Consider the following 27,395-nt stretch of genomic DNA (forward strand, 5'->3'; position numbering starts at 1 on the left):
CTTGCTTTCAGTAGTTCCAAAGGGACAGCCCCTTTTTAGCCTGGATTTCCACTTCAATAGTCCCTCATGTTTGCACACCCAGATCTGCTGTTATGATTTGAGTACACTGTTAAGGTAGACTAGAATTGTCTCCTCATAAAAATCATGACGTCTGATTTCTCAGTATCAGATTTGTGCACTGGACTGTAGATTTCAGAGGCCGATCTCTTCAGTCAATTGGTGTTTCTTTTTCACTTTGGGATATATAGTAGTGGAACTTGGGATTGGAAATATGCCAGGAAATGAAGTTGACAATGCTGACAAAATATGTAAGTTGAATTTTTTTGTTCAACTAGTGCCAGAGATATGATTTTGATTGCTTAGTGTGGCATCACTTGATGTGTTTCACTATGTGCAAGCATGGCGCACATACATTGTACATGTCCATGTACATGTATGTAAAATGTACAACAGAGAAGGCCAGAAAGACATTTCAAATCCAGTCAAGTCTCGTTATAACAAAGTTACAGGGACCACATAAATTACTTTGTTATAAAAGGAGTGGAAAAACAAAGAAAAACAAGAAAGAAAATACAAATCTCAGATTTTGCAGTTTATAAGTCAGAGTGTTCTGTTATAGAAGTGTTCATTATATTGAGAATTGATGGTAGACAAAATAATTTATTAATCATTGGGAAAAGCACTGAGTTGAAACAATCATAGACATGATTATTGAAAACCCATGTCTGGTTGATGCATGTTCCATTCTTCTGACCTGGGTTCCAAGCAGGACAAGGATAATGTGTGGACTGGGTTTGCAGTACCCAGTTCTGTGGGCTTTCCTGGGTTGGAAGCAGCACCAGGATAATGTGTGGAGACTGGGTTTGCAGTACCCAGTTCTGTGGGCTTTCCTGGGTTGGAAGCAGGACCATGAATATGCGTGGACTGGCTTTGCAGTACCCAGTTCTGTGGGCTTTCCTGGGTTGGAAGCAGGACCACGATAATGTGTGGACTGGGTTTGCAGTACCCAGTTCTGTGGGCTTTGCAAAGAATATCATTGCGAAGGTCTTATCACAAATCTAAATCAAGGTTTGCTCTGCTGGCCTACAACATCTCCATTTCCACAGGCTTCACTGCCTATGCACTTTTGACAAACCCCGGGTTTTACCTTTGACTTGAGCAACCACCAGTAACCTGAAACCCTTTAGAACCATTTTTACCATCAACTATGCCCTAATTTTAGAATCCATATGAAAAATTGCCAAACTAAAAAAGACATAAGCTTTAAAAGACATCATGGAAACAGCATGAAACATGCAACAGCAGAAAAACCACATCACATTATATATAGGTTTAATTGTTCTATATCTGCTACGCACTTCGCGGACCTCGCCCAGCGGATCTCACCATGATCGGAATAGGTGGATATCAGTTGTCGTTTTTTGGAGGTTTCACACTTCTTAATTTTGTTCGTCAAGGAGTTCCATTAGGATTTGAATGTTCTCTACATCCAGTTCTTTTTCTTCTTAGTTGGATAGTAGAGAGCGATAAATCCTTCACCATACTAGGTCGTCCTTTATACTCTTATGTCTTTTATATGCATTGAGGGGTTAGGAAGAGCACATTGAGACATTCATTTTGGTCGATCAAATCCTAGTTTTTAAGAAGGGCCAGCACTCGTGGGTAATAAGGCAAAACAAAGACAAGCAGAGTCTTTTTTGTCTTGTTAGTATGCCTGCTTGAGTTCACGTGAGTCTCACCTTTACGAGGAAGGAGGGTTAAATCTTGGTGGGAGTATCCGCGCTTTATAGAGTACCGACGTGAATACGTCACGCGCACAATTTGTGTGTAAAAGGCATTAGCGCCAGAACCAGCACGTGAACCAAATTTGTTGTCAGCATCAACAGGGCCACTTCCCACTCTTTTTTACTGTTTGATTTTAAACAGCTTCATGGATGATCGCAGTCTGCTTGCTGGAAAAAAAAACCTGTTAGCAAAAGGATTCTATCGACCTATTCTTTCTTAAACCTTCCTTGCACAAACTGGTTTACCCTACTTTCTCAGCCATAGCAACACTTCTCTTAACTTAACAAAACAGTCTAGAAAAAACAAAATTCACTGTGGTGGCTGAACTCCACTCTGCCAAATGTAAGACGTAGAGGCAACATGAATGATTACACCCCTTCCCTATACACACGTGACATCCGCAGAGCGAGAAATGCGGGGCAAGATCCATGGAGCAAGAACTGCGGGGCAGGATCCATGGGGCAAGAACTGCGGGGCAGGATCCATGGGGCAAGAACTGCAGGGCAGGATCCATGGGGCAAGAACTGCAGGGCAGGATCCATGGGGCAAGAACTGCAGGGCAGGATCCATGGGGCAAGAACTGCAGGGCAGGATCCATGGGGCAAGAACTGCAGGGCAGGATCCATGGGGCAAGAACTGCAGGGCAGGATCCATGGGGCAAGAACTGCGGGGCAGGATCCATGGGGCAAGAACTGCAGGGCAGGATCCATGGGGCAAGAACTGCAGGGCAGGATCCATGGGGCAAGAACTGCAGGGCAGGATCCATGGGGCAAGAACTGCAGGGCAGGATCCATGGGGCAAGAACTGCTGGGCAAGATCCATGGGGTGCATGGCAGATGTAGACCACCATAATATAGGTGCAGCCTTTAGACTTGGAGAACCCATCGAGGTGGGCCATATGCTCTCATTCAACTCAGGAATGTGGGTATTTCCAATTTGCTTTATGGTCTTCAAATGCATGACATACAAGTGCTCTTATTTATATTAAAATGTTGCCTGTACATATATTAAAAAGAGCCTGTACATGTAGGTGACTGCAGCTTGGTTTTATTAGTGATTGCCAGTGCTGACGTCAATTCAAATGTCACTTCTCCCAACATGAGATGACATTAATTAACGCCAGAGTAGATTCATAACAGACGGCTTGGAGTTATAACAACAGTACCATACAGAGTGATTCAATTTTGTGTAGACCATAAACACACTACTTGTGATAAAAGATTTGACTTCTGTCATTGGCCAACCTTCAGAGTTTCAAGAACAGATCAAGCTCTAGGATTTTGCAGAATAATAACCTAGCAGACCTGCTTTCAGATAAACACAATGGATTCCGTTTAACCTTGGACATGACTGAACCTCCCTGGGTAGTTGTTATAAATTCTTTCTTACTCATGGCATTTACATAATAGATAATATTCACACAATCTGTCTGAAATAGTCTTTCCTCTTTTATACCTGCCGAGTGCATAAATTCTTTACAAATTTTCCTGTTCAAGATATGACCACAGAATGGCTTCATGTGTTTGTATACACACAATAAAAGCAATGGAAATGAAGTTGCCAGCGTTTGACAAACCTGGGAAAAAGTCCCCCATATGGTTGGATTACGACAGTCCACAGATACAATTCATTGATTTATTTGTACGTTCTTTGCCACTGACTGAGTCGTCTATTTTTCCAACTTATCTTGAACAAGTCTGAGAAAAAAAAAGAACAAAAAATTAAGAACTGGTTTCATAAACTGTTTCTCTGTGTTGAAAAATGACAGATCCCAAAATACAGTTCATTCTGCTCTTCAGGGTGTGGATTTTGTGATGTCTTACTTTGATGATGCAAAGCTGAAAGAAAGTTATCACTGGCCCTTTTCTGTTTAGAAAAAAATCTTTAACTATTGTTATTGGTACATACTTTTCAAAAAATTCAACAGAGTAAAAACTAATGAACACAGAGTTCACAAGGAATCCTGCGATGGAATACCTAGTTTTGTATAAAGTTTAAAGCTTTTACTGTTTGAAGTAATTAGTCAAGTTATGTGTATAGCAAAATTACGACTATCAAATTGTAAAACTGCTCATGCAAAACACTCAAATGTTTTCACTTGCATAATTTTAGACAGACTGCAATGAACAAAATGTGGGGAAGTTCCATTTCAGACAAAGGAAACATATTTACACATTTCAATACGACGAAGGAGCATTTGTTCATCTGTTCACCCTAAAAGGAATTTATGGACTGCAACACTTGATGCACATGTTGGACAGGTTTTTCTGAAAGTTATTTCATAACCCTGTGACATTTCTTAACTTTGGGGCCTTATCACTTCATTGTCAAGTAAACTAGATTGGTCTGTGATCTCTTTTTGAGCATGTGGAGCTCTGAAAAGAACTGGAACATTTGGAGAGTATGTTCTGTCCATTGTCAGGAGACAATGTTTAGTGTTTTGAGGTTTGGCCAGTCAAAATGCACATCAGTTAATTGTTATAATTGTTGGTACAATTTTAAAAGCTGATGGGCTTCTTTCCGGCACCAAAAGGTAAAAGAAAACATTACAAGCTAATTGTCCTTACCTCATTAAAAAAGAGTACGCAATACGTTTTCATTTGTGTGTTGAACCTCTGGAGGAAGTTCGTAGCTGAGATAAATATTGATAAATGTATAGATTGCTTTTCCATGAAAAGAGAAGTGTAAATAGAAGGTCTGACAAATGATCAGTGTATTGCGTGAACATGCAGATGATTAGGCCTAAATGGGAATAAAGACTACTTCAAAAATAACTCTACATCCTCCTCCGTAAAAGTAGAATTAAACAAGGATTCAGAATGAGAAATACATGTATATGCAGTCATTCTTTTTGTCAACAGTTTTCCACATTAAAAGAAAACTTAATATCGATCCTCGAAAACTGATCATACTCATTTCATAATAATCCTTTCCTTTTCTAAAAACCTGGTGGCAGAATGTCAAAGTTAGCAATATAGGCCTTGACACGGTCCCTATAAAGGCAAAACAGACAGGTAAGCCTGCCCTGAGACAGAATTGAACTGGCTGGCTTAAAAGTGGAGTAGAATTTGGACCAGGGGCAATTTCTTGATCACCTCTGATACCTGTCTTTTTCGGATAGGCAAGTTTTTTTGAAGCACTGGATTTCTTGTGAATGCATGTCAGATCAAATCACAACAAATGTCTGCATTTTTACATTCATAATATTTACAGAGTATTTTTTTTTCCTGCTGGGTTTTTCTTTAGGGACTGGGTCACTGGCATCCTTCTACCTTGCAGCCAAAACAAATAGGTTGAGCGATTTTTTTCTCCTGTCTGCCTTCCGACAGTGAACCACTTGATGCCACATGACTGTAAACACACAAGTTTTCTTATTTGGTCTACTCATGTACACTCATTTAAGACTTCTTTTTTCACTTCCATGGTTGAAGTATCAATGCGTCGCGCTTGGTTGCGTCATAAATAAATTGCAATTTTGAAGAATTTGCTGGGGAAAAAAACCGCCTCGGGCAGCTTCTTCGGGTAAGAAAATCCGACATAAACTGGCTACCCACTTGTTTTCCGAAATAGGATTGGTGGGGGTGGTTTACAATATGGGCTTTGGAATTGTGGGCTGTATTGTCTCTCCTCTTACTTTTAATAGGTGAGAATGTGGCCTAATGGGTAGGGTTTGTAGCTTCTGATGATTGGGTCGGTGGTTCGAATCCAGCTGATGGCAGCATGTTGTGATCTTTAGCAAGTTACTTTACCACTTTGCCTCTCTCCAACCAGGAGTAAATGGGTACCTATGAGGGCAGATATGGTAGTTCAGCCGTTTGCACCAAAATGGCAGCATCCGGCTAGTATACTTCCCAGGGAGCTGAGATGGTTTCAGGAATATTCAGATGATGTCAGCCCACCCAATGTGCAGGGATGACAGATGCCTTTGAACGACAGATACCTTGAGCCTTATAAATGCTTTGATGGTATTATTGTTGGTTCAATTATTTACTTAATTCGTGTATTAAAGAAGCTAAAACCCAGTCTCTCCCTTACAAAAGGGGAAATTGTTAACACACATTCCAATCTCAAAATCTTTAGACACTGCCCTAAACACAACAGAGTGTGACATGTCACAAAAACTTAACAGTATGCTTTGTGGACATAGACTAGATGTAGATGCAGCCATTCGTGACAGTAATCAACAAAAGATTAGTATTCATTGTATTTCTCCATGGATTCCATGGATCAGCAACTGATCAAACAGAAACAATCCCTCTGCACCAAAGCCAAATCAAGTGGTAATAGTCATGACTGGTTTAACTACAAGCAAATCTGGAATGAGATAAAGAACAAAACAAAAAAGGAATACTGGAAATACATCACCAGTCTGCTTACTGTGCCAGATAACAAACACAGTTGTGGAAAATTGGTTCAAGACCAAAGGAGATCCAAGTGTCCTCCAGCATTCAAGGTACCTGACACACTGCTCCATAAATTGGCTGATATTTGCCAAGCCTTCAACAGTTAGTTTACATCTGTCCTGACTCCAACACAGGCTCTTGCAGAAACAGCACCGGTTTGCATCTTACATGTACATGTGCCTATACCTGAGAGCCCCCCTTTGACTATAAATCTTGGCAGGCCCATCATGTCTCTGTCCAACATAAATCCACATAAAGCACCAGGTCATGACTGGCAAGTCCTCCTCCTTGAAGCTACTTCATCAATCACTCTGCTGTTGATGCGGTTGATAAATGCTTCATTAGTAACTGGTGTTCTTCCCATGGACAGTAAATTTTCCCAAATAATTACAGTATTTGAGACTGGGAGCCTACTACAGTCCCGTCTCATTAATTTCAAATTGAAATTAGTTGCATGGTTAGGGAGAGGGCTGTGGCAGACCACATCTACAGGGTCCAGTCCACTAATTCAAGCCCCATTGAAAACAGCGTAAAATCAGCACTGTTCAGGGCCCAATAACATGCACGCCAACATCCCTGAGATTTCTGAAACACAAATTAAATTCTCGTCTGGTCACTTATATTTCAATTTCTTTTCAATTTTTTGTGGGTTAACCAATTAAATTTTTAATTATGCCCACAATACAAAATCACCCCCCAAAAAGGGATTTTTTCCGAAGTCTGATTGCAGCCATTTTTCAAGTGGCAACCCTCAACTTTCTTGGGCACTTAGGACCATTTTTCAACCGTAGTTTTTAGCCATTCTGCTCTCATATAAGCTCAAAGACCCAGGGAGTTGACCCGGCAATGATTTACACAATCTCTGGGGGCCATACAATCTCCTTTTTCAAAAGATACCGTGGGGGCACTTTTAATGCTGAATGAGCTGGCCAGAAATTCTCACTTGAATTAGTGGTCTGCACCCTACAGCCACATCACAGCATGTTGCCTTGACAACCCACAGCAACATGGATTGACTGCACACAAACCATGCCTCACTCAGCTCACTAGCACAATCCACAATTGGGAAACTATCCTTGACAAGCCAAACCCCCCCAGGCATCAATGCAATCTTCCTTGACTTCAGCATGGCCTTTGACAGCAGGTCACACCATATCCTACCCAATAAGCTTGCCTGAAATTACAACATTCAGGAATACACCTGGGTGGGCACAGATAAAGTCATTTGTCATTGGCACCCAACAACAAGTTACCTACTTGGGAAGTTTCCCTGAGTGGGCACCAATTACTTTGGGTGTCTTGGCCCCCCTCTCTTCACCTTGTTCATAGGTGACATTTCCCGCAACATAACCATGAACTGCCTGCTTTTTGCAGATGATAAGCTACTCTCTCAGCCAATCAAATCTCCCTGGGATAAGCTCTCATTTCAATCAGACCTAACTGCAAGACCACAATGGAGTGAACTCAACTGCATGCAGTTAAATTCAACCAAAACTAAAGTCATGCACATCTCACGATCCTGGAAAACAGCTGTCCTTCCCGACTGCAAACTTTACGGCTTGTCACTTGTCTCCACTTCAATGTTTGAATATCTTGGAGTTCATACTGTTAATAACTCACCGAACTGGAATGACCACGTAAACGCCATTGTCTCTAAGGCCAATCAGACGTTAGGTTTTATTTAGCAGACTGCGGAAGGGGTATCAACCAAAGCCTTGGCAGCATTGTATCATTCACTCCTCTTGCCAATGCTCGAGTATGGATTGCCAGCATGGTGTCCATACACAGCATCAAATATGGCCAAATTGGAGAAGGTGCAAAGGAAGGCTTGTGGGATGTGTTTGTGATGAAATATTTGCAGTCCCCACACAGTTTCTACCTATCACATGTGTTTGATTTGTAGCATATATCTGACATTAATTACTGTGTGTTAAATGAAGCACATAACATATAATTTTTTTTGAGTTGAGTTGATCAATTATTTTTCATTTATTTTCTAGTCAATTTGTCTATGTAAATGTTCCTGGTTATTTACCTTACTACCGGCAGGTACACAGGTGTTTTTTATTACTTTCTCATATGTTGAATTTAACCCAATATTTTTGTAGTCATTTTATCATTAAAACTATTTTTTTCTTTTTCCTTTTAATTAATTTAGTACATTAATTTATTTTCTTGCTCCCTTTCAAGTTAAGTTTATCAGAAACCTTTATTATTTTCTCATTACCTTTATAGTCATTTTATTATAAGTCCAATCTTGCTATTTCATGTGTGTATATGTAGTGCCTCCTCAAGTTTGGATTGACAGGCTTTTGTGGCACAGTAATTGGTTATACTTTTGTCAGTCCTGGCCAACTTGGATTGGGTTGTTTTTGTTTAGTTTGTCTACTTGTTCATGTTTCCTGTTTGTAAATGATAATTATCTTTTCAGTTTCAGAGTTGGGGCTATCTTTGATTATGATACAAATTGATTTAACCACATACAATATAAAAACATTCGACAGGTTTCAATCACAGCTGGCAATTGCATCATAAAGCCATCAAAATGTGTTTTGGCAAAACACGCATTTGTTTCTCTTAGTTTCACTGAACACTTCCTATTATTTGGATTAAAAGTTGAAGAGGTTTTTGGGTCAGTCAGGGGTGATTGCAACACCATCATCTTTGACTCATTCTCTTGGTTGTTCACCATTAGTCACACAATCCTCTTATTCATAGCTGTTGCCCAAATGAATGAGCGTGAAATAAAATGAACTGAAAGGAGAACAGACAGAGTAGGGAGTGTTGAAGTTTACGGGGTCAAATCAAAGAAAAAGTCCTGCAAAAAGCGGAACTAAAAGTGAATTTCTGAATTCTTTCTTTCTTTATACACATATGATGATGAAATGCAGAATTATTCACACTGGTGACCTTGACATGTCCCCTACCAAGACCAAACATGCTTCAAAATAAACAAAAGTTAGAAGGACATTAAACTTGGGGAAGTGCTTTACAAAGCTCACTAGTATAAACCATTCATTGCATTTATCATCCACAATTTGTAAAATGTCTTGCACATTCAGTATTCCTGTTTTTGATATGCAGTATTCTTTGTAAAATTGGACGAAATAATTCTAAACTAAGAAGATACTAGATCAAAATTTTGAAATTAATCTGGTACTTTTGAATTTCTGAAGCATTCTTTTTCCCCTTTATTATTTCATTGGAAAATATACAATTTATACGTAGATAACGGTAAAAGAAAATCTTCTGTCCAGGTGTCATTCTCATAAAATCAAAGGCTGTGTCTGAATGATTTGCCTGCTGTTTGAAATTGCAAAGAAGTCCATGGTAGCTCCTGCAGCAACTTCCAACAAGGGTATGGTGATGGGATCGGGTGCAGCAGCACTCCCCTACCCCAGGGACATGGTGATGGGATGGGGTGGGGTGCAGCAGCACTCCCCTCCCCCAGGGGCATGGTGATGGGATGGGGTGCAGCAGCACTCCCGGGGGGGGGGGGGCATGGTGATGGGGTGGGGTGCAGCAGCACTCCCCTCCCCCAGGGGCATGGTGATGGGATCGGGTGCAGCAGCACTCCCCTCCCCAGGGACATGGTGATGGGATGGGGTGCAGCAGCACTCCCCTCCCCCAGGGGCATGGTGATGGGATGGGGTGCAGCAGCACTCCGGGGGGGGGGGGGGCATGGTGATGGGGTGGGGTGCAGCAGCACTCCCCTCCCCCAGGGGCATGGTGATGGGATGGGGTGCAGCAGCACTCCCGGGGGGGCATGGTGATGGGATGGGGTGCAGCAGCACTCCGGGGGGGGGGGGCATGGTGATGGGGTGGGGTGCAGCAGCACTCCCCTCCCCCAGGGGCACGGTGATGGGGTGGGGTGCAGCAGCACTCCCGGGGGGGGCATGGTGATGGGATGGGGTGCAGCAGCACTCCCCCCTCCCCAATAATTAATTCAGCAAATAGAGCTCCAGTCAGCAAATGAATCCAAACTGAAGATTACTACATTCAAAACATATTCTTTCAACAAGAAACAAAAAGATTTCATTGGCAAAGCAACACATCTTTGCTGGATGTGGACATATATATGACTTTAAGTTAGTCAAATTGCCAGTAAACCAGCTAAACAATGAAATAAATGTAGAATCTACAAGAAAGTGGAGTGTAGGCTCAAACTGAGACCATCAGGATCAAACTGAACATCAAGTAAAGCTTTGTGCCTATGCTAAGAATTCTTTCACCATTAACAGCTGAGACATTTCATTCTGAAAAGCAGGTCAATAAATGGAACATTAATTCACCTATTGAAGCATACAGGTCAAAGGTGCGTCATGTTTGTGATGTTTGCCTCATAGGTGTGCAAATCTTATCAAACGGCATATTTATATCCAAAATCAGCTTCAAACTCCAAAGTCCGTTGACAGGCAGCCAATCAGCATTCAATGTAGCACAGCAAGTGTTGGGTAAAACCTACGCACTTGCAAGATACCGTGTCTGTGGAATGATGGTCGTCAACAGGACATGACTGTTTCTCTGTATGTAGAATTTGAATCAAAGTGCAGAAAAATGGACACTGTTTGTGAAACTGATGAGATGGTCCAACCTGGTTAAAGTAACCAGAACTGCGGTCTGAAAACTTGGTGTTGTTTCTGGAAGGACTGATATGTACGTATCTTATTTCTATTCTGGTTTATTGTCAGCTGTTTTCCTTACCTGCTCTGGTTTTTATTGCCAAACAAGAATTGCAAACAAAATGGAAATCCATGCACGAATACCTTGAATTCGAGTTTCTCTCATTTTTACACATACTTGGCAAACAACGAGAGAAAACTTTCACTTTATGAAGAAATCGGTCAATATTAAAGGATACAGGAAAAGAAAAGCATGATGCTTCTTTGTGTGCACCAACTTGCACCGTTCTGACCTGAAAAAGCTAGACTAGTCCATCCCAATACCCAAACAAGATGTATGCAGCTGAAAGTGCAGATGGTTAGAAAAGCTTGTGGCTTCCAAAGACATGAATGTAATTTTCACCCAAAGCACAATGAATTGGACATAGCGTTATTTACATGTAGCTGCTCTGCTTGTATGAGGGTGCTAAGAAGCAATGAAAGATTTATCCACTATAAAGACAAAAAACTAAAATTATAATTAAAAGACCTGACCCAAAACTTCCTATCCCAAACCTGCTAAACTTTTTAGACTGAACAATTTATCTTTGAGAGCACACCCCTCTGTGTACCAGGTTTATGAATATGATGTGACCTGTGTCTTGTACAAAGCCATCTGGCCATATTAATGGTGTATGAACCACCACAATTTCTTTTAGTTTTCTGTGTATACCAAGATGTCTGGCATACATGTACCTGCACCAAGTAGTGACTACTAGTGACTAGTGACTAGAGACCCAGGCTACTTCACATGTGACAACTACATGTAGTGGTAACAACTTTCAACAGTGACTGCTTTCAGAAATGATTCCGTCTTGACAACACGTGCTGCCTCCAGATTCACACTGCCATATTCAGTGAACTTGCCAAAATGATCAAATCGAACCACCTAAAGTATGTGAATCAGGAGCAGAAGCCAAGAGGCCGTCCTTCCCTTTTTAGCTGGAAAACTATTCTAATCATCTTGACGTGTTTCTCTTGTATATTTCAGATAAGATGCAGCAATTCATCTGTGCATCTTATCATGTCTAATTCACATCCTGGAGGTCACTTGGAGCAGTAAGAACAACAGGTTGCCCCTACCAGCAATTACAGTACCTCACCACAGGGATAACTATACAAACTGCCAGTATATGTAGATGCGACACCCAACACACACGCCCAGTGGACACACCCCACAGACACATCCAGCGGACACACCCAGTGGACACACCCCACGGACACACCCAGTGGACACACCCCACGGACACACCCAGCGGACACACCCAGTGGACACACCCCACGGACACACCCAGTGGACACACCCCACGGACACACCCAGTGGACACACCCAGTGGACACACCCATAGACTGCATACAATGCTTCAGAGATTACAGGATGCTTCCAAACTAAGGTAGGGCTCTCACGGTGTAGCCTTAATCTTCCAATCCTTGTCTTACGTTTAATAGTTACATCACTTGTACACTGCAAACACAAGACAGAATGATCTATTCAAATATTAGGAATTGTCATTGTGATATCTTCTCAAAATATTTGGCAGAAGTACAGGGCAGAGATGTAATGCCCTGAGTGTGACAACTTGATTTGAGTGAGTCATGCACTGGCCAACATGTACACATACCAGTAAACGTGGTAAAGATACCAGGTATACTGTATATGTACAGGCCTGGATAGACAGTTTAATCAATGTCAGCAGATACGATAAGTCCCAATAAGCCTTTTGTGAGTTAAATTTGAATAAAATCTGGTACACTGAGTTAACAATTTGAATCCCCAGACTAAAGACACTGTTGCTATACCTCATGATTCGGGGCAAACTTTTGCATAGCAACCATCATCTCTGGAATGGACTGGTTCCTTTGTGCCCTTCTTATCCATTGAAAACTGTGTATTGTTGCCAGGCTTCTCTTATGTACTATTAAGCTTGCCTCGAATCATGAGGTTCAGCAACAGTGAATTTAAAGAACCAGATTTTATTCAAATTTACCTTGCAAAAGGCTTTTCTGTCTCCGTCTTTTGTGTCTGAGTGCTGAAAGTCAATGGCTCAAATCAACTCCAACATAAATTTGACACTACTCCAACAGAAACACAGCTATTTTTTCTTGTTTAATGTTGCCGCAAAGGTCCAGAGAGTGCCAAATTTTATGCATGTCTGGTGTTCAGTTAACAAACAGAGGCTTTCAGTGTTATGACATTTGGAAAAAAGATGCAACACTTTGTGTTCCACTAGGGTTCACAAAGTGATATTGTGTTCTAACATAATTATTTCAATTATTTTAAGAACTAAACTTTGGAAATTTTGACCAAGCACAAGTACTTGCGCAATAGGTGTGATTCACGAAAAAGGACTCTTTGAAATAACCGAATGATCCTGCCTTCCCCTTATGACAAAAACAGGGAGTTCTATGGCTGCATTGGCAAAGTACGGACACGGTACATTGATTTAGAGCTATGTGTTCTCACTGAATGACAGAGTTGCACAATGCCCAGCTTTTTTTTCCCACGATATGGTGTGCGATTCATGAAAGCCTTCTAACAATTGTGAGCCAGCTATGGGGTTCTCTCTTCTTTGTTCTTCAGTTTGACTGTCATAGCAAAATCTACATGAAATTTCAGTCAAAGATGAAAATCATGAAGTGTACATTTTCAAAAAATAGAAAATATTTTCCAAAATTCATTCTCACAAGGTGCCTTTTGTCCAAAATTGATTGATTAGTATTTTTATTTAAGATGTATTTTTCCAAGTTCGTTTTTAAGAAATATAGGTTTCATGTTCATTTGTACAAGATACCTGATTATCTTTACATTTTGATACTCAACGTTTAAAGAAGAATTTGTTTATTTAACTTCGGCCTAAGTTAAAAGGACTTAAAAAAATGACATAAATTGAATCTTGTAAAAACAAACTTTAGGGAAAAAATCTATTTCTAAAATATATATTTTCTAAAAACTATATTTCTAAAATGTACCTTATAAAAACAAACTTGGCCCAAATATTTCTTGTAAAACAAATAAAAAAAATTATACTTCCCTTTCTCAAATGTACACTTCAAGGCTCTTGTCAGCATTTTGTATCAAACTAGAAATTAAAGTGAAGTCATACCTTTGGCAGTAGCACACTCCGTGTACATAGGCAGATGTCAACCCTGTTTGATACTTTTCAGCTAAAGTCAAGCTCTCAAACAATCACAATTAAGATGGTATTTTGTACCTTACTTGCTATCCTGGCATTCAGAGTGTCGTAGTACTCTATTAAACTCTAATGCACGTTTGGCCAACAAAGAGAATTAGTTCTAAAGTTTCTTGTACTCTCCACACACTATTGAAAGAGAGCTTTCAAAGGATAACTTACAAAGAACAAAATACAAATGTGCTATTGTGTTCGGGGTTCATAAGCTATACTGGATGACAAACTTCTTTTTTCCATTTTTTTTAAAGGGGGGGGCCAGCTTTATTATAATTTCCCTGCACTCAGCCAGTACTTAGAAAAACAAAATTTGTAAGCCCCGCCCCCTTAAAAATGACTGTGGGGGGTATTCACCGCTTCCGTAGTGTTAACGTTGCTTTACTTCTATGCCAGACATCTTACGACCTAAAAAAGATGTCTGACATCATCAGATGGGGATACCCCAACCTCAATCCATTGCACAATATTTGAATCTTACAGATCTTATAAAAACATAACACACAGCACACTGCTACACATGTACATGAAGTTACCGGTAGGGACCAGTCAACAAAACAAGCGACAGCTGGTATAACTGTCACTAAGTTGTCGGGATATGAGCCCTGGAGACAAAATGGAATCAAATTCTTCTGGCGTAGAAAAGGAAGTGACAGACATCCCTCAGGTAATAATCTTAAACCTACGTATCTACATTAATCTCATTTTTTGAAAATTGACTTGTGCAGCCCGTAACTTACCGGTAGGAAGCCCTTGTCAGTAAATTAAATGTGGTTTTATTTATTTGCCAACATGCAAATGTCATAATCTTTGGCATACAAGCAGAATGTTTTGGCATTTTTATTGTATTCTGCTAGTGTTCCCCCAGGGTGCAGATAACAATGAGGACACCCCCCCCCCACACACACACACACAAACCTATGGTACTTCTCATGAGCTTCAGCATTGTTGACTGTGCTGGCTGGCCAAAAAGTACTCAAGAGTACAAAATCAATTTACTGTATATTTGAATTGAATCTTCACAATTCCATTACAAGTCCATAGCATGCCACCAAGTCTCAAATCACAAGGCATTTACATGAATTATGACATACATACTGATTTGCTATTACCTTCTTAATCATGCGCCTTATGCCAATTAGAATAGGCACATGTACATGTACAACAAGCCAAATTCAGGTTTGGAATACAAATACATACCTAAACACGTCCTATAAAAAAGTTATTTCTGGTGTGGCATGATTGTCACAGAGAGCCGGATGTGTAAAGACCGGATGTTTTTCCCAGCAATAACTAAGTACAAGGTATACCGCCAGGTCAATGGGGCACATCACCAATGGTCTGATCTACCCTTCCTCCAAGCTTCAGTCTTAGATTATAGCACATTATAAACATCTCTTATCACAGTACAAATACGTACTTGATGGGTATACAGAGTACTGTATAACAGCACAGTATAATCTTTGGCAGCCATATTGATTGGATTATTTTTAGTTTATTTTCATAAATAAGTCTTACCTTGACCCATGTACAATTTACAGAGCTCTTACTAACGTTTTAAATGAGTATTCAAGGTCTGTTAGCATCGCTATCTGCTCCACATATATTTATGGTCTTGTCCACACAATTTTGTCGCCTGGTGTTTCAAAAACTTGCTAAAGTGGTTCGTAGACTTTGTTGAATTTTTCTTGCAATGGTCTCCTGTAGCTTTTATCACAATGCATAAAAATGGAAACTATATCTGTAGTTTGACGACAAAAGGCCTTGTCAATAGCTGTCCAACTCAATGTACATGTAGGGGTTTTTACAAGTGTTATTGCAAGCAGGTTTCCACTTCCCACATAGTCAGGTACCTGCAAATCTGAGATAGCTATCAAGAAAACCAGAATCCAGACAACCATTTTTACAACTGATTGATTTCTCAGATAAGTGCCAGGTGTTACTGTCAGTGGAATTAAATTCAGCTGAAGATAAAAAACTGACAACTTTCTTTAGATACAAAATCAAAGAGTGAAAGTTTTTTGTTTTTGTTTTTAATTTGATGCGTTCCGGTAATTAGAAACTAAAAAATATGCAATTAGCTACAAGTACCTATAATTTTCAGTTAGGTTTTATGTGTATGGATATAGTCGTAAATAAAAAGATGCATATCCCATGATTCCACGCAATTTTTAGTGTTCAGAACAAACGTTATGCTACCTATAACCTAAAAGTTGAGCGTTCTAAACAAGTTACATTGTGGAAAGAGATGGGTACTGAAACACTGGCATGCACAAGCAAACTCTTTCAGAAATTCTCACATGCAAATGGAGCAACCGTTTTTCTGGTGGAATGACACAGGTGCTCACAAGTGCTGAGTTCATGGACCCAGTTGCGATTGATGAATGTACATGTACATTGGTTTATCAACTAACCATGAATCTTTGCTCTATGTCAACAGACTACATATGCCCAAAGACGGAAACGGGCACCATCTCGTCGAAGGAATAAAAGAGCCATGAAAGTACATTTCAAACCTCAGTCTATAAACCACCACAGGCCCACGGTAGTCTTCATCTTGCTGACCATTTTCATGCATGAACACGTACTGGCCAAACGTGATGAGGACCAGTGTTTAACCTGTAGATACAAGGTAAGACAGCATACATTTCCGTCAGGAATAAAATCCTTTTCTCAGAAATGGACTTACATGTCAATTTTGACAGCCTAGTAAACACCAGTCTGGTGAAAGACAGTTTAAGTTTCTTGTTTTGGAGGTGGTAGGGACGTGCAAATGAACCATTTACTGTCCTACGTGCAGTCCACTCATAACAGTAAATTATCCATTTCACTGGGAATAGTTGAATGGAGTATGTCTGTATGTGTAAAGTATTGATAGTTGACTTCTATTTGATCAAGTACAGTAGTTGGTTGTAACAAATTCCAACGAAAGCAAAACCAAAGTACACGTTTTCACAAAAAATTTAAAAAAATTAAGGGGAAAATAATTTTTGGTCTTTCTATACATTGTAAGGCATGAATTCAACTACCTTGCTCTTTACTCACAACATGTAATGTGCTTTACAATGCAATTTTGATACCAAATAATTCAATTTTTCCATTTTCATTTCACTGATTTTCACCTCGAAAAATTCATTTTGAAAATGAAGTTTGAATATTTTCTCATCAATTGAATATCTGAATATTCAAATAATCAGCACATTACCGTGGGCAGGCTACATGAGCGTCAAAGCTCTTGTCAGTGCACCGATTGAGTTCATAACAAATACAGCGTCTAGCTCAAGGTCATGTATTAAGCACCATTTTCAAGAAATCAATGCACACTTGTAGGACACAATGTCAGGGTTGGCCTGGGGTCTGATGGGGAGTGTTCAACTACCTCTATTGCAGGCACATGTCAAATTTTACAACTGAAGAGTGTCTGTCTACGTGTAAGCTTGGGAGAAAGGTCCATAATAGTCTTTACTTCCAGTCAAGCTGAAATGGATTGATTTTTATGTGTTTCTGTTGTACTTTTGTGTTTTCTAAACAGACGATTGAGCAACCCCAATGTCAGTCTGAAATATTCGTAGAAAAGGGGACCACTTTTGTGAATGAAACCAACTTGTGTTGCTATCAGGAATGTAAGCCTTTGCTGCAATTTAATTATCATTTGATTTGACTTTGGGTAGAATGAGTTGAAAAATATTAATCAAAGATAACCCGAGAGCGACGTAATATCTTTCCTTATTTGACAACTGAATGAAACACTTTACTGGTGTAGATGCTGTCAAGTTGTATTTTAAAAGCATACAGGCATAAGCATGTATTACCAGATCAGTTGTACGCTAAGACAAATTCAAAGCTAGAACAATGACAAAGCGTCATTCCAAAAACAATTCAATTTTCATTTTCCATTGAAAGTAAAAGAATTGTCTAGCTGCCAGCTCTCTTTGCATACCGTTTATACCTATTGCAACCAACACAGCCAGATTGAAAGACATCAAATTGATGACAAATCTTCTTTTCAAAACCTTTCAAAGATATCATTTGAAGAAATTGGTTGCCTCTGACAATGACTTGACTTCTGGGGCAAACACTAATTCTTACCATCGTACATGTAATGGACTATATTTACTGCTCCTTTTAATTTTTCCAATACAGTGGGAAATCAAAGGTATACATACATAAACCAGAACTTCACTTTCAACTGCAGCGACGTCAGAAGCCTGAAAGAGTTCACAGTCAATGATATGCAGTATCTTCTTATAACAGACAGAGGGAAAAAGGGACAAGGTAAAGTGTCCTCACTTATAACAGACAGAGGGAAAAGGACACAAGGTAAAGTGTCCTCACTTATAACAGACAGAGGGAAAAAGGGACAAGGTAAAGTGTCCTCACTTATAACAGACAGAGGGAAAAAGGGCACAAGGTAAAGTGTCCTCACTTATAACAGACAGAGGGAAAAGGGACAAGGTAAAGTGTCCTCACTTATAACAGACAGAGGGAAAAGGGACAAGGTAAAGTGTCCTCACTTATAACAGACAGAGGGAAAAGGCACAAGGTAAAGTGTCCTCACTTATAACAGACAGAGGGAAAAGGGCACAAGGTAAAGTGTCCTCACTTATAACAGACAGAGGGAAAAGGCACAAGGTAAAGTGTCCTCACTTATAACAGACAGAGGGAAAAGGGACAAGGTAAAGTGTCCTCACTTATAACAGACAGAGGGAAAAGGGCACAAGGTAAAGTGTCCTCACTTATAACAGACAGAGGGAAAAGGGCACAAGGTAAAGTGTCCTCACTTATAACAGACAGAGGGAAAAGGGCACAAGGTAAAGTGTCCTCACTTATAACAGACAGAGGGAAAAGGGACAAGGTAAAGTGTCCTCACTTATAACAGACAGAGGGAAAAGGCACAAGGTAAAGTGTCCTCACTTATAACAGACAGAGGTAAAAGGGACAAGGTAAAGTGTCCTCACTTATAACAGACAGAGGGAAAAGGCACAAGGTAAAGTGTCCTCACTTATAACAGACAGAGGGAAAAGGGCACAAGGTAAAGTGTCCTCACTTATAACAGACAGAGGGAAAAGGGACAAGGTAAAGTGTCCTCACTTGTTGCTTTCTGACATGGGAAAAAAAATCATTAAAATGATGCAAAGGAACAGTCTGTTGAGGAACCTATAAACTTTACTTGATTAAGTAAATGTAGTGTCTTAAATTAGCATTTTCAGATTTAAAAAAATTTATTAACTAATGTCAACCATCAAACGCCACAGACTATTCCCAAAGTTTCAAGTTTGTGAAATCATTTTTAGTAATGGGTCAAGTACATATGCATCAGATTTTCCAGTAGCATGCATGACAGCAGGCAAAAAGTGTTAAGGCCATGACTGTTGCTCAAGGAGAGGACAGAGAACACTTGAACATTTTGCAAGCATTACTCTGAGTATTAATCCATCCAGGGCGGGCATGAGAGATGAACACACAAGGATGCTCCTATGAAATTCACTGCATCCGCACATTATATTTTGCACATTCCTCACAAAAACATGCTAAGCAAATGTAACCTTGGCACGTATGTCAAATGATACAATTTGTATCAGTCTGTATGTTCTTTGCTGGTGCGGGGGCGGTTTAAGTCAGGATAGATTGCAAATATGTATGCAGTTATAAATGGTTACTGTAAATGGCCAGTTGCTTGGTTGATAGAAAAGATTTGTATCCGGAATCAGCATCACGGTACACAGATATCCACTTAGTTATCACTGATAACAAAGAAGGGAAGCAGGGTGTAACATCATTATCAGTACATGCCTGGCATTCATGTAAATATCAAAATGTAATAAATATTACTAAAAAGTGAGGCTTTGTAGACACTGTGCGGGCGATTGAGTTGTGGTGTGCACTTATCAAAATAGGTCAATTTATGGTGAGACTGACGATATATTACTTATTTCCTGTTACGGTTCATACACAAAGAAGAAACAAAGACTGACAAGAGACAGAAGTAGTTCTTTTTAGATCGTTTTATGGAGAAGCTAATGAGATCAATTTGGGCCCCAAAGCCTCATCTTAAGTGTGGAGGTCATAGGCTTAGTAAAACCTAACCTTAGGTCTCTGTGATTTACAAATATGTGGACATACGTCGTTATTACACAACTGTATCTCAAGAAGTTAATTCAAGACACAACTTGAGTTTGTCATTTGCATGTAAATCACTGATCATCAGAGTCACATTCTAAAAGATATATCTCATATTTCTCAGCAGGTGCAACAGTCAGATTAATCCGGTTTGACGAAGATCAACGAGAATTCTCAACTGTGCAAACTCTTTACATCAAGGATGTGTACAGCTCAAATATAGTCCAGCATAGGGGTCAGATTCTTCTGATGGTTTCTGTATTCAGTGGGCAAGAGTGTGGCCGATGTCAGAATGCAAAACGCAAACCCAGACGCAAAAGTCGGGTTTACATATGGAACCACTCGACGGAAAGGTTTGACCAGAGAGCAATTCAGCGTCTTCCAGCGGCCAGGCGCATACATTGGTTTCTGGATAAATACAACAATGTTAAGACTGTCATTCTCGTCATCGGACACTGTAACTGTCCCACGCAGTTATTTTTCTGGGACAGAAGTACAAACCAGTTTCATCAACTTGAGTTTCATCAAACCAACATGCATGCAGCCATGAAAGGTGATTACGACATAACTGTGCAGTCTGTCCGACAGGCAAGAACACAACACATTCTACTGGGCACATTAGCAAAGCAACAGCAGTTTAGAATCTGGGTCTACAGATGGTTGCCGAACCAGGGACTGGTTTTCCACACAAATGTAACGGTCCCTGTATTTCTTAGTGAGCATGAAGGTTTGAGTGTTCTTCAACACAAAGGCCAGGTCTTCATGTGCAGCAAATCCACACTAAAAATGCTAGAGGGCCAGGTGGAATTTTACAAGCTGCTCTTGGATAACTCTGTTTCCCAAACTAAGGCTGTTCAAACAGACGGGGAAACAGGAGAAGGACCATCTTTCTGTGAGCTCTTTGTCCATCCAGAGAACCAGGAACTCTATGCAGCTGTTGGCTACGGACGTGATGGCACAAAACTCTTCAGATACAACCTGTTGAAAGACAGGTTTATAAATGCCGGCAAGCTGTCTGAGGACATATGGGTAAGGGACGTGGTACATTTCCAAAGAGGTGATGACATCTTTGCTGTCTTGAGTTGTGCAACAGAGCACAAGTGCGCAGTCTATGGCATTGAGTAAATCATCAATATTCATTCCAGGCGATACGGTCAAATCAGACAGCTCCTGGGATGTTTCCAAAGGAATATTACATGTAGCCAGTCTTGAGTCAAAGATAGAGAGTTAGTCCAACTCCGTCCAGTTGAAATTCTTGCTTTTGATCGTGAAACTTTGAAAAGCTGAGAAAACTGATGAGATTGGAAATTATTAAAATATTTCTGTATTATAGATATTTCCCTCATGAAGAATGCTGGGACAGATTTCGGAGATTCCTTGTACAAAATGTAAATGTACTAAAGCTTTATATTTTACTCAGAAAAAGGCCTTTTATTTTAGATGTCAGCATTGCAGTTCAATTTTATATAGTATTTCATTTCTAAACGTGTTTGAAGTATTTGATATAAATTTTTGTAATTTGATACTGACAAACATGGTAGATGCAATAAACATGCATAATATAATCATTTATGTAGAGACCTCACAAACAGCCCATTCCTATAGATCGAGAGCCCATAGCATAGACTGTCTTTAACATACCAGATGACACAACAAATCATCTGATTTTGAATTCCTTTTCATGTGAAATTTGGACTGCCATTTTCATGGGTTCTAATCCTTATCATGACAATGACTGACCTACGTATAATGATCGTCATATAGTCAATACAACTGCTTAGTCTGCACGTCATAGAGTTTACATCTCATTCTGCATTGTTACCATGACATCTAGTGAAACGTCATGCAGTATGGACTATGTGAAATCTTGCTAGCCAAGTACCACAGATGTGGCTTGCGAACGTTTCATGAAACATGAGGCAAAATGGATGAATAAAAGTCATAGCACATTGATTTCATCCTGGATTTGCTGTTGTCCACAATCAAAAGGTGTTTGTGGATGGGAATAAAAGTGTGATGAAGCAGTTAAATGAATCGGGAGAACTATCAAGAGACGTCCATCATATTTATTCCCTGATTTAAATTTGTGCATTTTTGAACAATTTGTTATGGATCAAACTGATCAAATATTTTGAACAAACTGTTCAAATATTGTTTGTCAATGGCTGAACAAAGCTAGAACTCTGCATGGATGTGATTAGTGTAGCTTTTTATTAGTGTTTGATTCTTCATTAATGACTATATGCCATCAACTTGAAATGGACTTGAATGATTATAAGTTACAGTGCAGAAACCAAGACTGATTTTTTAAAACAGGATTTGGTAGAATCTTATTCCCAAACATTCTGATAGATTGTACAAAATATAAAGGGTTTGAAAACGGCACAGCACAATCCAATCTTGAGAGATAAATTAGTGCTTACCTTGCTACTGCTATGTGTAAGACAACAGATTTATCTCATAACTTCCATCAACCTAAACGACAGTAAAATTCAAGTTAGATATTTCTTGAAGCAAGGAAGTATTCTGTGTAGTCTAAAAAAATTGTTGATGAGATAGTTTTCACAATGTTTTAAAATGTTCCTCCAAAATAACATTCTATTAACGTTTCCTTCAGATGGCAAGGACTAAATGCTTTGCTTTGAAGCTTGAAAATGATGTCGAATCTAGAGGTATATATACCCGGTAGTTTTTGAACGGAGGGGTGTAGGTCATTGATTATTCTCCTCTCCCCGCCAAAACGCACCTTCTCTTGGGGAAAAAACCCTAAGGTTATTTTCAACATTTCCAACCTCCAATTAGAACATACACACCATAGTGATGTAAGGTTAGAGCAGGATACAACGTGATGTATGACAAACGTAAGATGCACAGATTACCAGTTTTGCACACAAAAACCAGTAGCAGCAAAGCAGTGGATGACAGTGTGTGATCAGTGGGCATTATGCCCTTACACTGCCTGTATTTCTTTACACGTAGTCTCATAATATATATAACGTATATAATATGTTAACTTGTTTGTTCTTGGGCCTTGCCACCTTTTTGTTTCAGATGCTGCAAATCCATTGTTTTGAATCTACATGGGCCAGATTAAGCATATGGACGATTTTTTTTCACAATTGGAAAAATAGGGTCATACATGGCTAGAATTCTTCAACTGTGCGAAAAGTCCCAACCCCCCAGAGGTGAAATTTCCCTTTGTTGTGATTTTGTTGGGCACAAAAAACATGTACTTTGGAATACAATTTGACAGTCCATGCATACAAGTGTGCAGTACGTACATGTATATACCTGCATGTGTCTTAAGGAGCTTCCCCTTATGTCATGTGATATTGGTATTCTGTCCATGGGCTATACATTATGTGTACAACTAAACAATCTTATGGTAAGCATTTCACAGGATGCTGCATAAGGGCATTCTCAATGACTTTCCCAAATGTGTTATTTGAGGATGCAATGCAGATGAAAATATCATGATTTTGTGCACATTCAATTAAAAGTTGGTCTTGTACCCTGTGAACTACTCATACCCTATGCTTGTCTTAGATGAGTATGAATTGAGTCTGGTATGATGATTCTGTACCTTACACAATTCTGTGCTTACAGCACTTGCACAATATATGTCATAGCCCTATACATGACTTGAAGTCCCTTGCTAACCCATGAAATAAATGCTAAGCATGAGAACTAAATTATTTCAAGATTAATCATTCTTGGTGAACAAAGTCATGGTGTGGGAATGGCGTATTTGTGAGACGTGTGCTGTTACTTGGCACTTGCAAGTAGTCAACAAAGTAGTCAACAAAGTACTCTACTCACATCGTATCTACCCAGTGATACTTGTGTTTGGTTGGCTCGCATAGTCTCCGTCAAAGCCCACAGATGTTGCAAGCCAGCTGTGATCTTGTCCACAGGAGGTGTACTCTTTATAACAGGAAATATAATTGAAAAAATAAGTTTTCTGCACTGTCTTGCCATTTTTCGAAGAAAAGTGCTTATCAAAAATGTGTGGCAAAGACATTTAGGAGGAATACTACATGGGGTTATGTAAAAGGAACTGCAGCAAAGATATTGTGGTCAACCCTTTATCATTGCTAATGACCTGTGACTAGTGGACATAACCAAGGACACATTACATGATTTGTGACTGACACAGGGAAATTAAGGGGGGGTTGCATCCTACCAGCTCACCTCTGAGTGTTTCTTGGATGTTTGTCTTGGGTTGGAGTCAGTTAGATGTTGATTCTCAAGCAACCAGGTTGTGACAGAGGTCAACCTCTCAGGCTTGAGTTGAAAAGTAAAAAAAAATATTAATATTAGTCATAATATACCTTTCCTAATATGTCGGAGCACACTTTCAATTAATTGCATTCCGTGAAGGATTTTCCATTTGTTTGAATTCAATGCCTTTAACCCCTTCGCACCAGAACCTTCCACAGCCACAGCTTTGTGTGAGGATTAGTGCATACCACACATACAGTCTAGTCACCATGCAGCTGCTGGTTCAATGGGGCCTGCTGCTGGACAGAGCTTTGCATTCTGGGCATACCACAGCCCAGCAGTTGCAGTCAAAAGAATCCCGGTGCGATGGGGTTAAGGAGTTTCAATCACTAATTACTTTGATCTCTTAACCTCATATTATTTTTTTAGATTTTTCCAGATATTTTGACTTTTCAAAAAGCAATATACAGAAGCCAGTGTTTGACACATCGGCACAGCCAAATGGCACTAAAACTAATTCGCAAGATAGAGCCACTAGAAAAGTACCTAGGCTGCAACTTCATATTTTTCCGCACGCCCTGGCACACTAAGAGCAATATGCATTACCACAACAGGCAATGCACAGCGGCCACATTCAAGTACAACACATGAGTCAACACATGGGTCAACACATGGGTCAACACATGGGTCAACACATGGGTCCACATCCACCAAATTTTGCTCATTGAAACCTACTGAATAAATGATGTATGGAAGAAGCATGCAGTCAGGTGAAAAACTGAAAATGACAGCTGCATTCTGGAATGACTTTACAGGCTACGAAAGTAAAATGAATAGTTAATTGCTACTATGTCCAGGAGGCTGTGGGGAACAGGCAAAATGTTGGTTTACATACTGACCTTTATCTCTGGTGGAAAGATAGCCACTTCCTCAATGCCAAAATGAGCCCAGACAGGGGAGGGCTGCTGTAAAACAAGACGCACTGCAATTACTTCAGTCGGTTCAAACAGCATCTGAGGCATGGACGAGGAACATAAAGAAGCATCAGAAAGACCCATCCACTCCAACTAATATTTTTGAAAATAAATATTCCTAAATACTCAAACCCCACCACTCTGCGGAGACCCTATGGTGCATTTTTTACATATTAAAGATCAAGTGGCAGAGACTCCATTATAGAAAAGTAGTGTCTACTGAAACAGGAGTTGTTAGCCAAGTTTCAAGTTCTTTGGATGATGGCATTGCCAATCTAATGTATACGAGGTTTTGGATGTCATGAAACGTGAGAAAGGTATTGCAGTGCTTCATTGATAAATACACCATTCCTCATGCCCAAGGCACCAGGTTGGCGCCCAATGCCAGTCATCGTTTTTTTCTTTTTCATTTTTTTGGGGGTGGGAGGTTTTTTCCTCTTTATTTTTGCAATCAAACCCGGTGTTTATTTTCCATTGATTTTTTTTTTCATTTTCTGGTAGAGGCATACCCCTGAAGAATTTTTAGGGAAAATCCTGAGGTCCACCCATTACAGGCTGGTCTGGTTCCTGTCTCCAATGCTGCAGATTGTTGCAACACAGGTACATGTAGAATGCAATCATCTAGAATGCTGTAACTATTGCCATGACCCCAAAATGGCTAGGTTTTATCTTCCCAAATATGGCACGATCCACCCAAAATATCCAAGGAATTTGGTGTTATTGATAGGCTTCACAAAGGTTAGAGCAGATGACACTGTGTAGGCTACATAAAAGTACCACTAAGCCACTGCCATTTGAGTTCAAGGTACATGTGCAAGTTGGCAAATGGCCAAACTGATGGGTAGCTGTTGCATGTGCATAAATCGCTAAATGACCTTAGACCTTTGGACACTGAACTTGTTCATCACATCCCCGGCTCAAACTGGTTGGCTGACGCAAATCGAAGTAAACATGCCCAGTTTTCAACTGAATGGGTACAAATCTACCAAGGCATCGTCAAAGTTGAGATTCTCAGGGCAGTTCATAAAAGAAATGAGGCAAAACTGTAAGGCTGCAATATTTGCATTACATGAAGTTGTGGAAAGTCTGTCTCATTCGAAAGTCAATTAACGGTGTACAAAACTGCAATTAATGAAGGGAAAACCTCGCACTACTTCAACCAGATTTTCTTCTACTGCACAAGCCATACCTCTGATTTTGAGACGGTAAAATAAGCTTGACTTGCTGTTTCAGTGTGTGGGTCAGGCATAAGACAAAGCTGCCTCACACAGTCCCTCCATCGCGTTTCTTCTGAAATGTATAATATTCGAAGGATTTCAGTGTTTATCCTACAAGATGTAGGTCATTTGTACCTTTGCTTATGTACACAAACTTACACAGATCATTATATTGTACACTGAAGTCAGAGAAGGATGCCAAAGGTTTGCAAGGGTGGATTTGAAGAGACCATCTCTTTAATTCACAAAAATGTGCTGGGGAAAAAAATTGTTATGCTTCTGGTTAATCTACATGTACCCTGTTTTGACGACGGGACCTTACATTTTAGGGGAGATTTGAAAAAATGTGAAATTAGGAGATATAGAGATGTCAAAACTGGGGTGGCAAATTCTAAAGCTTGACACACGTGCTTTTGGCAAATCACGACACCCTGTTGGTCAAAGAAGCATTTAAAGCACAACATAACACCTATTCGAGTTATCTGTGACACCGCAGTAATGGCTTATAATTCAGGTTGTCGAACTTGGAGGGCTGAATTACATGGCGCTTGTTTTTCTTCGGGGGGGACTTAACATTGCCCTCAGACAGACAGAAATCTTGCTCTACCTTTCTCATCTTGTGGCTTACACTTGACTTTAACAGTGATGAAAGCTGTGTAGTTGTTTTTAAATGTGATATTCCCAAGCTGAAAAGAGAAAGTCAGATATCATTTGGAAGTCACCCTCTTTTGTTCATGAACATTCCATGTGTCAAGTTTTGTTAAAATCCATTCAGTTTTGTGAATAGGATAGGAAAAATGACCTCCTTCGGAGTACATCCCTGACGCTG

At 39.9% G+C, this 27,395-nt stretch overlaps 2 protein-coding genes across 8 annotated transcripts in view; one reads left to right on the plus strand and one right to left on the minus strand.

The window, feature by feature from the left end:
- nicn1 (nicolin 1) overlaps window positions 1–27,395 on the minus strand; it is a 31,674-nt gene that overhangs the window by 2,670 nt on the left and 1,609 nt on the right. For 2 of the 4 annotated variants that reach the window (XM_022245080.2, XM_022245107.2), the window contains exons 2-7: window positions 27,174–27,252; window positions 26,539–26,639; window positions 25,275–25,388; window positions 24,346–24,438; window positions 23,974–24,078; window positions 22,578–22,629 (exon numbers count right to left, since the gene is read on the minus strand). In XM_022245080.2, coding sequence (XP_022100772.2) covers window positions 22,588–22,629; window positions 23,974–24,078; window positions 24,346–24,438; window positions 25,275–25,388; window positions 26,539–26,639; window positions 27,174–27,252 — 534 coding nt within the window. In that variant the 3' untranslated portion in view covers window positions 22,578–22,587. Of the gene's footprint in view, window positions 1–9,022; window positions 10,713–20,021; window positions 21,133–22,577; window positions 22,630–23,973; window positions 24,079–24,345; window positions 24,439–25,274; window positions 25,389–26,538; window positions 26,640–27,173; window positions 27,253–27,395 lie in introns of those variants that run through there. The other 2 variants (XM_022245098.2, XM_022245090.2) reach the window with 2 other exon arrangements.
- On the plus strand, window positions 130–23,688 carry LOC110984627 (uncharacterized). 4 transcript variants are annotated; one of them, XM_087136291.1, is made up of 6 exons: window positions 130–308; window positions 11,841–12,243; window positions 16,475–16,666; window positions 17,567–17,657; window positions 18,178–18,309; window positions 20,279–23,688. In XM_087136291.1, the coding sequence occupies exons 3-6, from the start codon at window positions 16,532–16,534 to the stop codon at window positions 21,277–21,279; spliced, it is 1,359 nt and encodes a 452-aa protein (XP_086992417.1). In that variant the 5' UTR covers window positions 130–308; window positions 11,841–12,243; window positions 16,475–16,531; the 3' UTR covers window positions 21,280–23,688. The 4 variants fall into 4 exon arrangements, with proteins under 4 accessions (XP_086992417.1, XP_086992418.1, XP_022100684.2 ...); XM_087136292.1 differs by lacking the exon at window positions 130–308 and adding an exon at window positions 10,696–10,844; XM_022244992.2 differs by lacking the exons at window positions 130–308; window positions 11,841–12,243 and adding an exon at window positions 14,562–14,701.

Source organism: Acanthaster planci, linkage group LG04 (genome assembly GCF_054643075.1).
Source record: "Acanthaster planci isolate LZ-2023a linkage group LG04, COTS_SCS, whole genome shotgun sequence".
NCBI classification, from domain to species: Eukaryota; Metazoa; Echinodermata; class Asteroidea; order Valvatida; family Acanthasteridae; genus Acanthaster; species Acanthaster planci.